The sequence below is a fragment of the Perognathus longimembris genome, chromosome 2, assembly GCF_023159225.1.
Source record: "Perognathus longimembris pacificus isolate PPM17 chromosome 2, ASM2315922v1, whole genome shotgun sequence".
NCBI lineage: Eukaryota > Metazoa > Chordata > Mammalia > Rodentia > Heteromyidae > Perognathus > Perognathus longimembris.
The window spans coordinates 68,049,768-68,064,407 of NC_063162.1; the positions used below are offsets into that span (position 1 = coordinate 68,049,768).

The window sequence follows — 14,640 nt, forward strand, 5'->3', positions numbered from 1 at the left end:
AAAAGAAAAAATCAGAAGACAAAAAAAGTATGGGTTAAGTATCAAGGAATCACAGATGTAGAAAAGGATAGGGTAGGTAGGTGGGAAAAATGATAGAAATGGAAAAAGGACATGACACATTTTAAAGAGAAAAAGGTATAATTTGCTGTACTTACTTAAATATAACACATTAAAAGGGATTAGCAATCAATCCTTCCCTGACACTAGTAATAAAACTTGATAAGAAATGTCATCTATGAAAATAGAGCAGCCTCTATTCTCCTCTGGACTGTCTCTCCTCAGAGGTCAACTTCACCCCCAAAGGCATTTATCACCACTTGTTAGATAAGTTGCTCATCTTCGCTTCAGAATCCAAGAGTACTGGTGTCCCCGGATGCAGAAAAACAGAATGAATGTATACAACTTCATGTAGAAAGAGTTTTAACTTGGAGAATTTGGAACTGGGATTGAGGTTGGGGTGTCTAGCCCTGAGGGAGAGTATTCATCACTGACATAGCCAAGTCCCTTCTGTGCCTTTCCTTTCCTCACCTTGGGTTTCAGGAAGGAAAAGAGGGATGTGTGATGTCTTTATGATGGAGGGCTGACACCGCCCCTATAGGCCAGGAGAGCCTTGCAGGACAGATCACCCCTCAAATGTAGACAATGGCCTATAATGATGATGCTACACCTTGAGCAGAGGAAATTATTTCACAAGAACCGGAATGCTCCCCTCAAATGGTGATGGTGATTAACAGCTTCTCCCAAATCCCTTTCAGAGCCAGAACAGACACATTAATAGACCAGACCTCTGGCCTAAGCAAGATGACCTGTTCTGCCACATAGGTGCCGCTCCTTTAACTTCTGTAAACTCTCAAAGCTCCCATAAACCTCTTGAAGATAAACTTGTGGTCACCTGGATCTCCATCACCACAGATCTGTTTGGTTAAGCCTTCTCTGATGTTCACTAGCATTTAATTGCTTAATTCAATAGCCCTGAATGAGCCTCATCCAGTTGGCTGGGATTTGTGGATTCAGAGCATTTCATCTGAAAACTCTGGTTACAATATCATCCCTCAGTATAGCACTATAACTGGTTTCCCACAGGGCTGCTCCCTTTGCTTTGCTCAGAAAGGCTGTGTCAGGACCTGACAAGTGGAAGAACTGAGGAGCAGGCTGTTCTGTCAGTGGTTTCTCTTGCCATAAAGATGTCCTTCCATCAACATCCACATCACTGCCCATGATGCCTGTGATGGTGACAAGAAGGCACTAGGTCCCAGCTCTAGACACAGCCCAGTCTCTCAAGGCTCCACATTTCACATCTACTTTCCTAGTCAGGCTAAATAGAGACCAATTTTGCATCCAGAGCATGGCTGAACAGGAGGTGTGTGGGAACTACACTTCTAGTGGGCTGGATTGTGCCCTAGAGGAAGTTAGTTGGGAGAGAAAAGACTAGCAGTGGCTACTGTGGGCCAAGCCATGACCCCCACGCCAGGAGCAATGGAAGTGCCCCAGGCCCCACCTGGAGTCTGTTGACTCTGTGTTCTGTATCAAGGCAGAGTTTCTCTCTCTTTGTCTGTCTGTCTCTCTTTCTCCCCCCTCACATGCATGTCGCTCTCTGAGTGAGAGCAGCACTGATTGGAAGGTTACATCTGCCATTACTGCCTCTGTGTTGGAGCTTCTGTCCATAATGTTGGTATTTATTTTAACTTTTTGTTGTGGTAATGAAATTGACTACTTGGACCAGTAGTTCTAAGATAATGTCAGATTCTAGTAAGGAGCTATTTTTGTGTAGACTGTGCTTTAAAAGCAGGGCTGCCTATTTTAAAGCTCATGAAAATGAACAAAATCATTAATAATAATGTGAAACACTATCTTATGCCAGCACTATTTAAAATCTAACCATTATGCATTTTATAGAGAACATAAAGAGATGTATTAAATCCCTTCAAACAGGATTATATTCTCTGGATAATATTTGTTTCTTTGGCTGTGTAAAACCCTATTTCCTGCTTCACAGATTATAACAGAATAACAGTTTTTTCAAGTTGCTGAAATTGTCACAGAACTCCACCAAGTTGGGATGTGATTTCAGTATGTATAAATTGCACTTAATGCAATACTACACACACACACACACACACACACGTGTGCCTCACACTGAGCATTTACAGAAGTGCCAACAAGTCAGTCTGACTACAGCTTCACATAAGTAGAACAACTCAGCAAGTACAGAAAGAGAATATATATCCTGAGTGCCCAGTTTATGGACTTACTTCAAGAACGCAATTTCAAAGTGTTGAATTTTTATTTTTCTCTGTGCTATCTTCTCTTGACATGAGGAAGTTTGAATGTATGATTATGTCTGGTTTTATTATATTTTAAGTTACTGAAGAAATTTTAGCATGGTGTTAAGATGGGATGGTATAATAATGAATGTGTTATTAAAATGTATATTAATAAACACTGTGCAAATTATAAGAATATTATGTCTACTTTATTCAATTATATTTTCATGATTTTAATTGCACATTTATTTCACATCTAAGTGTAAGGGGTTAATGTAGAGAAGAGTAAGACTGACTCCATCTTAAATTCACTGAGAACTCACCCGCCTTCGAGAACTGAAAACAACTGACTAGCTTGTTGCTCAAATGTTATCTCCAGTGACTGCATCCCTGTTGGAAAACAGCCAGTCTTCATAAGTACCTCGGATTCCAAGAAATGGCGAAACTACCCAAACTGTTTGTGGATAGTCACTGCTTACTGTACTAAGATTGTGTAGTCTGCTTGACCACCCATGTTGTGGTTTTTTTCCTTTATAAGCCCAGGCTAAAAACTGATCAGGGTCACAGTTACAGCTCCTGAGTCTGTGCTGCGTCCCTGGCCATTCAGCATACCCTTCCTGCAATAAAGATTTTCTTGCATGAGATTGTCTTGATGTGGTAGACTCTGGAGGGGTGTGGAATCCCCTCCCCTGGACTCCATACACTAAGCAGTTTTAATAGGAACTGCTTCCAATGAAGTCAAAGGAAACTTTACTTTTAAAAGCTGATAATAGCCAGGTGCCAGTGGCTCACATCTGTAATCCTAGCTAATCAAGCGGCTGAGATCTGAGGATTATGGTTCGAGCCAGCCCCTGCAGAAAAGTTTGTGAGACTATTATATCCAATAAACTACTCAGAAAAGGGCAGAAGTAGTGCTGTGGCTCAAGTGGTAGAGTGCTAGTCTTGAGCACAAATAGGCTCAGGGACAGTGCCCTAGATCCTGAGTTCAAGCTCATGACTGGCAAAACAACAAAACCCTGGTAACACTAAAAATAAATCAGAGACACTAGGTCTTAAAAATACTGGAAGATAAAATGAAAAGGTAATAATATTGGGATAGACAGTCCCACATAACTATAGCATTTTTATGGTTAGAGATATCTGATTGTATTCGTCATATCATGTGTTCTAAACCAATCATATGCCACTGTTTCCTTAGCCTGAACAAGGAATGAGTAGTAGTTGGACCAGTAGTGCTGAGTCTTAATCCAAGTTATAAGACTGAATGTCAAGCAGGTACTAAACTATTGAAACTATGGATTCTTAACAAATCTGCCTCTATGTAGTTTTTTTTATATCAAATGCTGATCTTCTTCCCCGTTATTAAAAGTCACTTTCCAAATGCCTCTTAGTTTGGACAGAAGTCTTTGTTTACAATGTACAACTAAAACAATCAAGCACAGACCTAAGGGTTAAGGCTAGGCTGAACATAAAGCCTAAGAATTAGAATTCTTTTTCACAATTCATCTGGAGAATGAAGCTCCTTGACAATACTGTGTACCAATGGCTCACATCTGTAATCCTAGCTCCATGAGGGTCAGGAGAATCACAGTTCCAGATTAACCCAGGTAGAAAAATCTATGAGACTCTCTCTCAGTGGAAGAAGCTGGACATAGTGGCATCTGCTTGTCACCCCAGCTATGGTGGAAAGCCTAAAATAGGCAGATTGCAGTCCAGGCTCATACCTGTGCTGGAAATGGGACTCTATCACAAAGACAACTGTTGGGGTCTTTGGACCCCAGTGCTCTCCCGACCTGCAGGAGAGGTGGGGAAGCTTGCCCCGACCAGGGCGGGCCAAGAAAGGAGAAGGGTCGACAGACTGCCTGCACCCAGCCCCCCCTCACCGGAGGACAATCAGACAGAGTCCGGGAGAATGTCTGCACACTTCTTGCTTTATTGAGGTAGATCCTTCTATTAAATAAGGCACAGGAGCTAATCAGGTCAAAGATCGGCAGGAAGTTAGGGACTGTGAAGGGAGGCCTGAGCTGTCCATCAAGGGTGGAGGGCCAAGGGACCAATCCTAAGAGGCGGCCTAATTCTATATCACAGCCCACAGGACCGCCTCCAGGTTCACCACCAGGTGCCATCTTGGCTACAGGTGGTCTGAAGGCTGGGAGGCCAGGCCAGCTAGAACCGCCTTTCTGGGTTCCATGTAATAGCCACATGTGCCCCCAGGGCTGGGAACAAGGGGCTGGCACCTCCTCTTCTGACCCAAGGTATCTGGGCATGCCCCACAGACAACCAGCACAAACAAGTACTGGAGGCATGGATCAGAGGTAAAGCACCTGTCCAGCAAGTGTGAGAAACTGAGTGTAACCCCCCAGTACTGCCAAAAAATAGATAGAAAAGAAAAAGGAAAGAAGAAAGAAGAGGGAGAGACAGAAAGAAGTGAGAAAACAATGAAAAAAGGAAAGGAAGGAGTAAGGAAAGGAAGGAAGGAAGAAAAGAAGGAAATTACTTCAAGCCAAAGAAGTTCTACAGTGATTACCAGGAGATAATGCACGTTATCTCATTGATTCCTTTCATGGATCTTGAACCACCCTACAAGTGAGTGCAACTAAATGACTTTCACTTTGTAGTCACCGGGATGCTAATGCTGTTGTCCCATTACTGGTCCCTATGGTCCTGCCTGAGGACAGCATTGAGGACTTGGTGGTGGTGTCTTGAGTAAGGTCACACTTCACTCTCTTTAGGCAGAAGGAGGAAGTCGTGTTTGCTGGGAGAGCTCCGAAGCTCACTCAAGGCTGAATACCTTGTGTGGACATTCCACGGCCCACTGACACAGAATGGCACCAATCTGACACTGCCCCAGGCTATAGCACATTTCCTAGGCAGCATGAGCTCTGTTGCAGAGGCCATTGGTGTGGCCACGGAAGCTACCAGACTGGCTTCTCTGCATTAGGAAATGGAGATTAGATGGAATCACCATTCCTACATTCCTAGGCCTAAACCTACCGCTCCAGCTTTGGCATGCTGCTGTACCTCTTCAGCAGAAGGTTCTAAGGACTCACCAAGGATGAACTTTTTAGACTCACAGATCATTTTGGGAAATGATTTTATGCAGTTGCAAGTGTTGGCATCTGGCATTAAAGAACTTCGCAGTTATCTATGTGTAGTTACGAAGGGAATAACAAACTGTCAGATTGAGATTCCCACACACTGAGTGGTGGTTACATTTGGCTCAGTCAAAATGTCACGTTCACAGATGTCACTAGACCTTGTTCATTCACAGGCCTTCTGATATTCATGGAGGCTGATGGCTCTTTCCTCTTCACACCACCTTCTTCTCTTGTCCTCTGTGCTGTGTGTGTTCCCACTTGTCTGACCCCTCACCACCTCCTCCGGCTGCTTTTTGAAGGGTCCCTCTGTCTCTTCCTCTCCCCCTTTCACTAACATTCCCATTCACGGATGAGCTTTCACATGCCTGGGAGTATCCATCACTTCCAATCTGCACTGCTGCTCTGGAGCTTTGGCTGAACCTCAGCCCTAGCCACTTGCTCAGGGTGCATGAAAGTCCCTCAGTGGTCCTACACTCTGTAAGTTCCAAACTGAGCTCCCTCCTCCTCCCCAAGCATGTTCTTCCAGGGCTCCTTCCCTTGAGAAAATGACACCAGCACCCACCAGCCGTGTGAAGGCACCCCAGGGTACCTTAAAGATAAGTGTGCATGTGTGTGTGCATGCCCCAGCCACCTCGGACTGAATCCTCCCATCATTGCCTCAGCAATAGCAGAGAGCACAAGTGTTTGCCACCATGTAGGGCATTCTTCATGCCAAGTGAGGTAAGCCAAGATCAAAGGACAAAAGACATAAGTTGTGCTGTGGCTCAAGAGCATAAAAGTGGCACAGGGACAGCACCCAGGCCCTGTGTTCAAGCCGCAGGACTGGGAAAAGAGAGTGGGGGGGGGGGGGAAGTGCATGTATTCTCTCATATGAGGAAGCTAGATCTAAAATATACTGAGACATGGTCAATTATACAGGACTCTAGGCATTCACACATAGTGAGATCAAAGGAAGAAAATCTTCATCTGATCATACAAAATAATAATTAAAAAAAAGAACTCCAGGAAATGGAAACAAGAAGTTTTGCTTTGTTGCTGGCTTCTTTTCTTTTCTTTTTTGTCTTGTTAGTTTGTCTGTCTTTGAGAGGGTAAGGGGACACAGAAATAGAGGGTCAGAGTGGACAAATGCAGCAGTGGTACTCACTGGACACTATGTAGAAAAGGAACTATACAACTCGTGGGTGGGGATGGGAGGGAAACCTAGGAGAGTGAGGGAAGGGTGACACTGCCCAAAAAGAAATGTCCTCTTTACCCGACTCAGGTAACTGGAGCCTCTCTGTGCATCGCCTTTACAATAATAACTTCAAAACTCCTTAATAATTAAAAGCTATGGAAATTATGCCAACGTAGATTGTGTATAGATGAACACCTAGGCTGCTGACCCGAGGCTAACGGCGGCAGGGCACAAGGCGGCCAGGCGGGCCACTCACCTATGAGGTACATGCCAATCCAGTCCCCCGCGTCCACCTCCTCCTTGATGTCCCAGTGGATCACCAGGTCCTGGGAGTGCCCGATGGAGTAGTAGGAGCTGCTGACCATCAGCGTGGAGCGGCTGTCGGAGGTGACCAGGTCGGTGTCACTGGTGGAGCGCGGCAGGGTGAGGCCATCGTGGGGGCCGCCCCGCAGGTCCACGTTGAACTGGTCGGGGTTGTAGCTGTAGCGCAACGGCTCCTTGCATCGGCGTCGGCTCTGCGAGGTCCGGGATGGAGACGCCATGGCGGCCAGGCCTAGAAACCTGTTCTGGTACAGATTCTGTGGAGACAGAGAGAGGGACTGAGTGAGGCCAAGCCAGCTCCGGTGAGCGGGAGTGGGGGGGGGGGGGTAGGGGGGATGAGCTGACATTGTCCTGGAGACAGAGGCCTTACCTTGGGGCCACGCAGGACCCAGCTGGGGGCAGAAACGAGCCCCCCAGAACCCTGGGGTCTCATGCTCTGCTGGGTCTCTGCCTCACCCACCCACACTCACTAACCTTTTGGGGGAGTGGGGTGGACATTGTCCGGGAGTTTTTCTGCTCTAGTGTTCTACTGCTTGAGCCACAGAACCACTTCCTGCTTTTTTAGTAATTGGTAGATTGGAGATGTGTCTCACAGACTTTCCTGCCTGGACTGGCTTTGAACCTTGGTCTTCAGATCTCAGCCTTCTACATAGTTAGGATTACAGGCATGAGCCACCAGTGCCTGGCTTCACCCAGCAACCTTTAGGCTAGTGGATATGAGACCAGAACCTGGGTAGAATGGCCCTGAATCCATGACTGCCCGAAACAAAATGGCATTCTTCTTCAGCTTTCTAGCATCAGTTCAGTTGGATGCAGCTTTACCCCTGTGTAGGGTAACTGATGATGAATCCCACGCAGTGTGTGGTGAGTGCTTGGAGATCCAAGTCCTTCCATACAGGCTGCTCTCAGCAGTGGGCCCTGCAGCGTCCCCCACCCAGCACCCCGTTGTTTCTCCTCTACTTGCTGCCTTTCCATCCACGCAATGTCTCCAGGCCCTCTGAAATTTCTTCTAAGAAATTTAGACAGCCTGATAATCTTCTTCAAATGCCACGATTTCCAATAAAATCCAATCTCAAAGAACTGTCTCCCTTGGAGCAAATGTTATTATAGAAAACACTGAAGTTGATGGAAAAAAATACACGTTCCTTTTTTTCTATTTCTTTTTTAAAAAATGTCTCCAATGTTGAACTCTTAAAATGAGCTGAGTCAATGTGGTGAAAATAAATGGTTTGTGGGTACAGATAACTTAAGAAATATGGAAGCATCCCTATGGTATATGCAGAAGGGGATTCAAATGATGTAACTCCCTAGAACAGCCAGTTCACAGTCCAACAGAATGAATACCAGATGCTGGGATTTGAGATGCAGGTACGGGGTGGGAGGTTGGACAGAGGGAGAGGGGATTAGATAAATGAAGAGAGGAAAGGGGAAAATTCAGTCTGAATATTCAATGCATATTCTATGAAACTAAGAAAATCAAGAGAGGAGGATTTGGGTGGGGAAGGATGGGGGAGAATGATTAAAGGGATGACATAAATAAAAATGTATTATATGCATAAATTGACATTTTGAGTGGTAACTCCTATGTACAATAAATATAATAAATAATAAATAAATATAATAAACAAAGAACGTACACATCTGAAACAAAAAAAAATGATTTTGAGTTCACCATCAAAGAATACTAAAATTAGAGTTTAAATATACCCTGGGGGGGAATTCAAGGCTATAAAATCATAGATTGTTTCATCATCTATAACACTTTTTGTTTTTCAGAAGAGACAATGAAGGCCTGTAAAAATGTTAAATTATGCTGTTCAGATTGTGGAGACTGTAGCTTATTATAGATATCAATTGAATGAAAGTTACTGACTTCTTATTTACCAGCCGTGAGGACCAGACTTCAGTACCAGTCTACATTTCCAATTATAGAAGTCTATTTGGCAGTAAATTAGGCCTGTACTTTTTCCATCTTCCAAGACCAGGACACTTGTAAAAAGTCCATTAGCCTGAGAAAGCAGAATGCTGGAATTCTGAGTTTGGTTCTTTGTGTCCAGGTGGCAGGCTATTTGTGTCTCTCCTTAGAAAAGTCCTCTGGCCTTTCTGATGATAGCTGTAGAATTATGACAGGCAGAGAAGCCAGGCTCCAGAAAGCCATCTCATCACTCCACTGGGGCATGATGCTATTAGAAATTATTCTTGTCACTGTCATGAAGATAGGCTGAGCATCTGAGCCCAAGGATGCATGAGCCACCCACTCATCCACCTCAAGGCACCCAGGTTATTCTGAGTTGCTCAGGGAGGGTCTTGGGAAACTGATCATTCTCCATGGACTCTGTCCAGAGAGCATTGTACAATCTTCCAAAGGGAAAGCCTAGTGTTGGAGCAAAAAATAAAATTCTCCAGTGTATATATACTTTGTGGACTAATCACACCTCACAATATTTTGTAGACTGAAAACTATTTAGAATTAAATGCAATAGTCAAGTTATAATTATGAGGTAAATCAAGCCAGGACCAAAGCTGGACCTACCAGCTTCCCATCTGTGTATCCACTTAATCTTTGTGGGTTTTAGCTTTTTCACATGTGAAGAGGCTGTTGTCAGAATTTAATGAGTTTGTGCAAACCAATTTCTTAATATAGTAAGAGATCAATAAATAAAATCTACTACTAGGAAGGAGGCAATCTATGTTAGGAAGGAAGGCCAACTTAAAGGTATGGTGTGGGGAGCCAGCCATTGGTTAAGTCACCTTCATATCACCCAGGTCCTCCTCTCTCGCAGCACAGGCCCTACAAGTTGCTTCTACTCATGGCCCTGCAGGTTTGTGAGTGGAGTTAGAACTTCAGGTACAGTTGGGCCCAGGTGGCTCATGCCTGGAATCCTAGATATTCAGGAAGTTGAGATCTGAGGGTTATAGTTTGAAGCCAGCTCAGTCGGGAAAGCCAGCGAGACTCTTATTTCTAATTAACCACTACAAAACCAGAAGTGAAGATATGGCTCAAGTACTAGAGTATCAGCCTTGAGCAAAAAAAAAAAAAAAAAAAAAAGCTCAAGGCCAATGATCAGGCCCTGAGTTTAAGCTCTAAGACTGGCACCGAAAATAAATAAATAAATAGATAAATAGATAGATAGATAGACAGATAACTAGATAGAGAGTTAGATCGAGAGATCAAGAGATAGATAGATAAGTGAAACAATTCCCAAACTGCAGGTGTAAGTTATAAAGGTGTCTTACAAACCAACAGTCTGGAGAAGAGCTCCCTTTATTTGTAAGGTCTGTGATTAAGCTTTTTTTTTTTTGCATTAGTGTTGAACAGGCTTAAAGACTTCTATCCATGTGCTTTCAACCAGGGCCTCAAAAAGATTATCCAGTGTTTTCTCTTTCATTGAAGACAGCAATTTTCCTGTTGGAGCTTCTTTTTATCAGCATTCCCCCCATATCAGGCAGTTCTCTTGAAACTGTCAAACTATATGAGCGATCACTGTCCATAGGACAAGAGCAAAGGCATCCATGGGAATGCTCCTGGAGAGAGGGCATCTGTCTGGCATTACTGAATTGGAGGGATGCCCCTGAATGAGCCATGCCATCAAAGAACTGAAATGTCTTTCACTATCTTTTACCTTTGGTGATAGGTATTATACTTGTGGTAAGAGCTCTATTTACAAACATCTAATTTTTCAATCATTGGTTGTGATCAAGGGCCTCCAGTTTGGGGCTATTGGAAGCACAGATTTTTATTGTCCCTCAAGAAGGTAGCGCCAATGAAAATAACATAAACACTGTGTGGAAAGAAAGGCCAACTTCTTAAGGAGAAAAATTACATGGGCTGGATTTTTCTTTTCTTTTTTAGCTAATGGAGTCTAACTAGAAATGAAAACATTTCTTTGTTTACTTTCTTTACTTTCCAACTTACTCTCATCACTGTGAAAATGTTTTGAATTTAGGGAGTGTTCTTGATTTATTGTTTTCAAATTTCTGGAACAGGCTTTGCATATTTCATGTGGTTTGTGATATTGTATGTGGTATACACATTAGCAAAGTCAGAACGTCTTGTAAGGAAATGGGATCCTCAAAGTAGAAGAAGCATCCCTTCCTGGAGAGGGAGCATATTAACAGGTGTGGGATTCCTTTTAGTGGTATTGTGTTTGAACTCAGAGCTTTGCACTCGCTAGTCAGCCACTCTACTGCCTGAGCCATGCCTTTAAGCCCTTCTTGTTCTAGTTAGTTTTTAGATAGGGTTTCAGCATTTTTCCAGGGGTGACCTAGCCTACAATCCTCTGGTTTACGTTCCCTATATAAATAGATGGGATGAAAGGCATACACAACGATGCCCAGCTACTGATTGTTGAAATGGGGCCCTGTAACTTTTTGCCTGAGTGTTTTATGAATAGCTAGAATTACAGGCATGAGCCACCACCAGCACCTAGCTAGAGTTTTTTTTTCTTTTTGGTAAAACTACAGGGAGATTCAAGTTGCTACTCCATCACCCTGTCAATTCCTATCTGACAAAGTCATTAACTCTTTCCCTGTTTGGGAATGTTGTGAGTACCATTTCACACAGGAAGAGACAGACAGAGAGAAGGGGGAGAGGGAAGAAGGGAGGGAGGGAAGAAGAGAGAAAATAATTCTTTAAAATTACTTCTACACTAAAAAATAAAAAATTATAAGAGAGAAACACAGACCCCAAAGGAAAGTTTATTAGAGTATATAAGATGTAATTATAAAACCTGCTATTGTTTAGATGTAAGAAAGCAGAAAATTTTTTAGTCCAAGAGTAGATTTAATTATGCTTAATAGAGGCCTGGAGCTGTTCTTTTTATCTTGTGCTCAGCTCTGGTTATGGTGCCTGGAGGAATTGGGACTGAAAAAATCAAAACCTGCCTCTTCCTACAAAATATTTCAGAAAAATTTACAGAAAAAGAAATAGAAAAGAAAACAGAAATGTACAGAGTGGATAGAAATGAGAAGAAGGGGGATAGTTATGCCCTACAGGAGATTTGCATATTACCTCATTTAAACCAGGCTTTCCCAAGTTGGTGGGAAACTCAGTTTAAAACAGTTAAAAAAAAATCCCCAAGGTTCAGGACATGGATTCTGTCTCTGAGCTTTTTTGCTCAAGGCTAGCACTCTACCACTTGAGCCATAGCTTCACTTCCGGCCGTTTTCTATATATGTGGTGCTTGGGAATTGAACCCAGGGCTTCATGTATATGAGGCAAGCACTCTTGTCACTAGGCCATATTCCCAGCCCTCTGCAAATTCTTAATAAAGGTTCATCTTAGACTTTTTGCAGAAGCACCATGTAATGTGGTGTGTAGTATTTTAAAAATTACAAATATGGTAACAGGTTCCTTATAGAAATCTTTGACAAAAACAGGGTCCACATAGACCCAACAATTTACTGAGATGAATCATGTGTTTGTCTGTGGCCTTAAGTCATGGCTGAGAGTATAGATTGCTTTTCCATCTTTGATCCTTTCTGAGCTGTTGTCAACTCAGTGATTCCCATTTTCCAAGTTCTTCTTTGGGCTTTGATGAAGATAAGAGCAGAGCCTGGCCCTGACATATTCTGTTTGAAACCATTTTCCTTGTTAACATCTTTCCTTTTCCTTCCTTTCTTTCCTTTTTGGCTGTACTGGGGTTTCAACCCAGGTCCTCATGCTTGCTAGGCAGGTGTTTTCAGTGCTGAGATATCCCTCTAGCCCTGTTTGACTGCTGTTTATTTTTGAGATACGTCTCACTTCCTTCCCTAGCTTCACATCTGGACCTTTACTTTGTTAAGATTCTTGCCCTGGGTAGGAGAACAGGCACACTGCACTGTGCCCATCTTGCCATTCAGAAGAGGTCTCATACACTTTTTTGCCTTGATTAGTCTTGAGACTTGATCCTCCCAATCTCAGCCTTCCAAATGGCTAGGCATGAGCCATGGACACCTGGCTCCTTTTTAGTGTATTTTCTGGTCAGTGTCCCTCTCCTAGAAGGCTAGTACCAAGTGATCTGTGTCCTTGCCTTTTCTTCTTTAAGTTTGCATTTCCAGTTTCCTGGAAGAATGGAAATGATACTTGGTGACTAGTCTGCTGAATGAATGAATGAGTGAATGAATGAATGCACAGATGAGTAAATGAATGTATATGTGAGTGAGGCATGGGCTGGGTGCATTTTCTTCTGTGTTTCACAGCCATTACGTGATGCTCTACTTCTTGAACCCAGGACCACTCTAAATGCTGATTTTGTCCTCAACCCAGGCTCAGCATCTGGAATCTCCAGGCTCCACCTTTCTGATGTTCGTTACTATGACTCAGGTGTCCAGATGGGAGGGGCAGTGAAACATCCAACCTGGGAGACTCTCCTTTCCTCAGGGGCAGTATGGGAATGGAGAGTACTTGGCTAGGATGGTGTAAAACAGCTTTACCAAAAGCAACTGGTCCTGCCAGGCTAAAAGCAGAAACCTCCCACCCAACCCCATGGCCTCTCCTTCTTAGCAGAAGAACAAGAAAACAAAAACAAAAAAACCAAAAAACCATGTCACCCACACATTTCCTCTGAGTCACTACTGCTAAGGAAAACAACTTGTCAAGCTACAAAGGAAAGCCTCTACTTCCAGTGAAGTGAGCCTGTCACCTGTTGTATAGGAAGGGAATTCAGAGGACAAGATGAAACACCATTCTGAGCATCTGTCTCCAATTGGCTCGCTGAAATTTGAGGCATCTAGTCCATTTTGTGTTGGGACTGGGCTGAGCACTTCGTAAGGGAAATGGTTTATTTGGTTTACAATTCTGGGGGCTGAAAGGTTCAAACAGCATAGAGGGGTCCATCCTAGAAAGGTCTCCCTTTGGCTGTGTCCTGGTATGGTGAAAAAATGGGGCAGAAGATAGTAAGCATATTGGCTGGTTTTGCTTTGTAGCAACCTGCTCTTTTGTGAACAAATTCATTCCTGCAAGTTCCAACCTAATCCATAAGACCAGCATGGATTCACAGAGTCCTAATTACTCCTCACAAGGCCCCACCCCTTAAAGGTACCACACCTTAACACTGGTATACTTTCAGCACACATCCCCTTAAAGGCAACTATATTCAAGCTACAGCACGCACACCTGCCCTTCTTTGGGGGAAACTGCTGCTGCCTATGAGTGAGGTTGGGGTACAAGGGTAGATGTGGGGACTGTGAGCAGACTTTGGTTCCCTGTTGGATGCTGGCGCTTTTCTTAGGAGAAAAGCGGGAAGTGGCTGCTATACCATCATCTCTATCTTTCTCTTCAGCATCCAGACATCTGTTTCTCACACTTGGGCTTCAAATTGTGTTTTCAGTTTCTAAGCCATGTGTTGAAAAAGCTCCTTTGTGCTGGTCATTGTGTGTGGGGTGAGAAACTCACAGAATTATAAAAAGTAAATTGTGTGGGCTCTTTTTCTTTGACAAAGAAATAAAAATCCCACACATCTCTGGATAACCAGGAATATTAAGTTGGAGAAGATTTTAATAAGTTAATCAAGCCAAGGCAGAGCATAGCCACATAGATAGCCATGATTTTTAAAGTAAGGGGTGTGTTTAAATGACAGCCAGATATTTTAGAAACAGATAAAGCCTTATTGCTGATAGAAACATCCATTCATAAGTCTCAGGGCTCCTCAGGGCCTGCTTAGTATGGCAGCAGGAAAGTATTTGCTCTTCATGACTGTCCTGTTTCCACGCTCACAGCCTTACTGGCTCAGTGCGCACTTTGCCCTGCTTGGTCCTGTCTGGAGTTTCTTGGTGCTGCTAACTATGCATGGAAGTTCCAGTG

General features: G+C 43.5%; 1 protein-coding gene across 1 annotated transcript in view; it reads right to left on the reverse strand.

Moving 5' to 3' along the window:
- The window catches only part of Hecw1 (HECT, C2 and WW domain containing E3 ubiquitin protein ligase 1), a 288,520-nt gene that overhangs the window by 139,977 nt on the left and 133,903 nt on the right, over positions 1-14,640 (reverse strand). Inside the window, exon 2 of the mRNA XM_048339413.1 lies at positions 6,793-7,114. Coding sequence (XP_048195370.1) covers positions 6,793-7,114 — 322 coding nt within the window. The remainder of the gene's footprint in view (positions 1-6,792; positions 7,115-14,640) is intronic.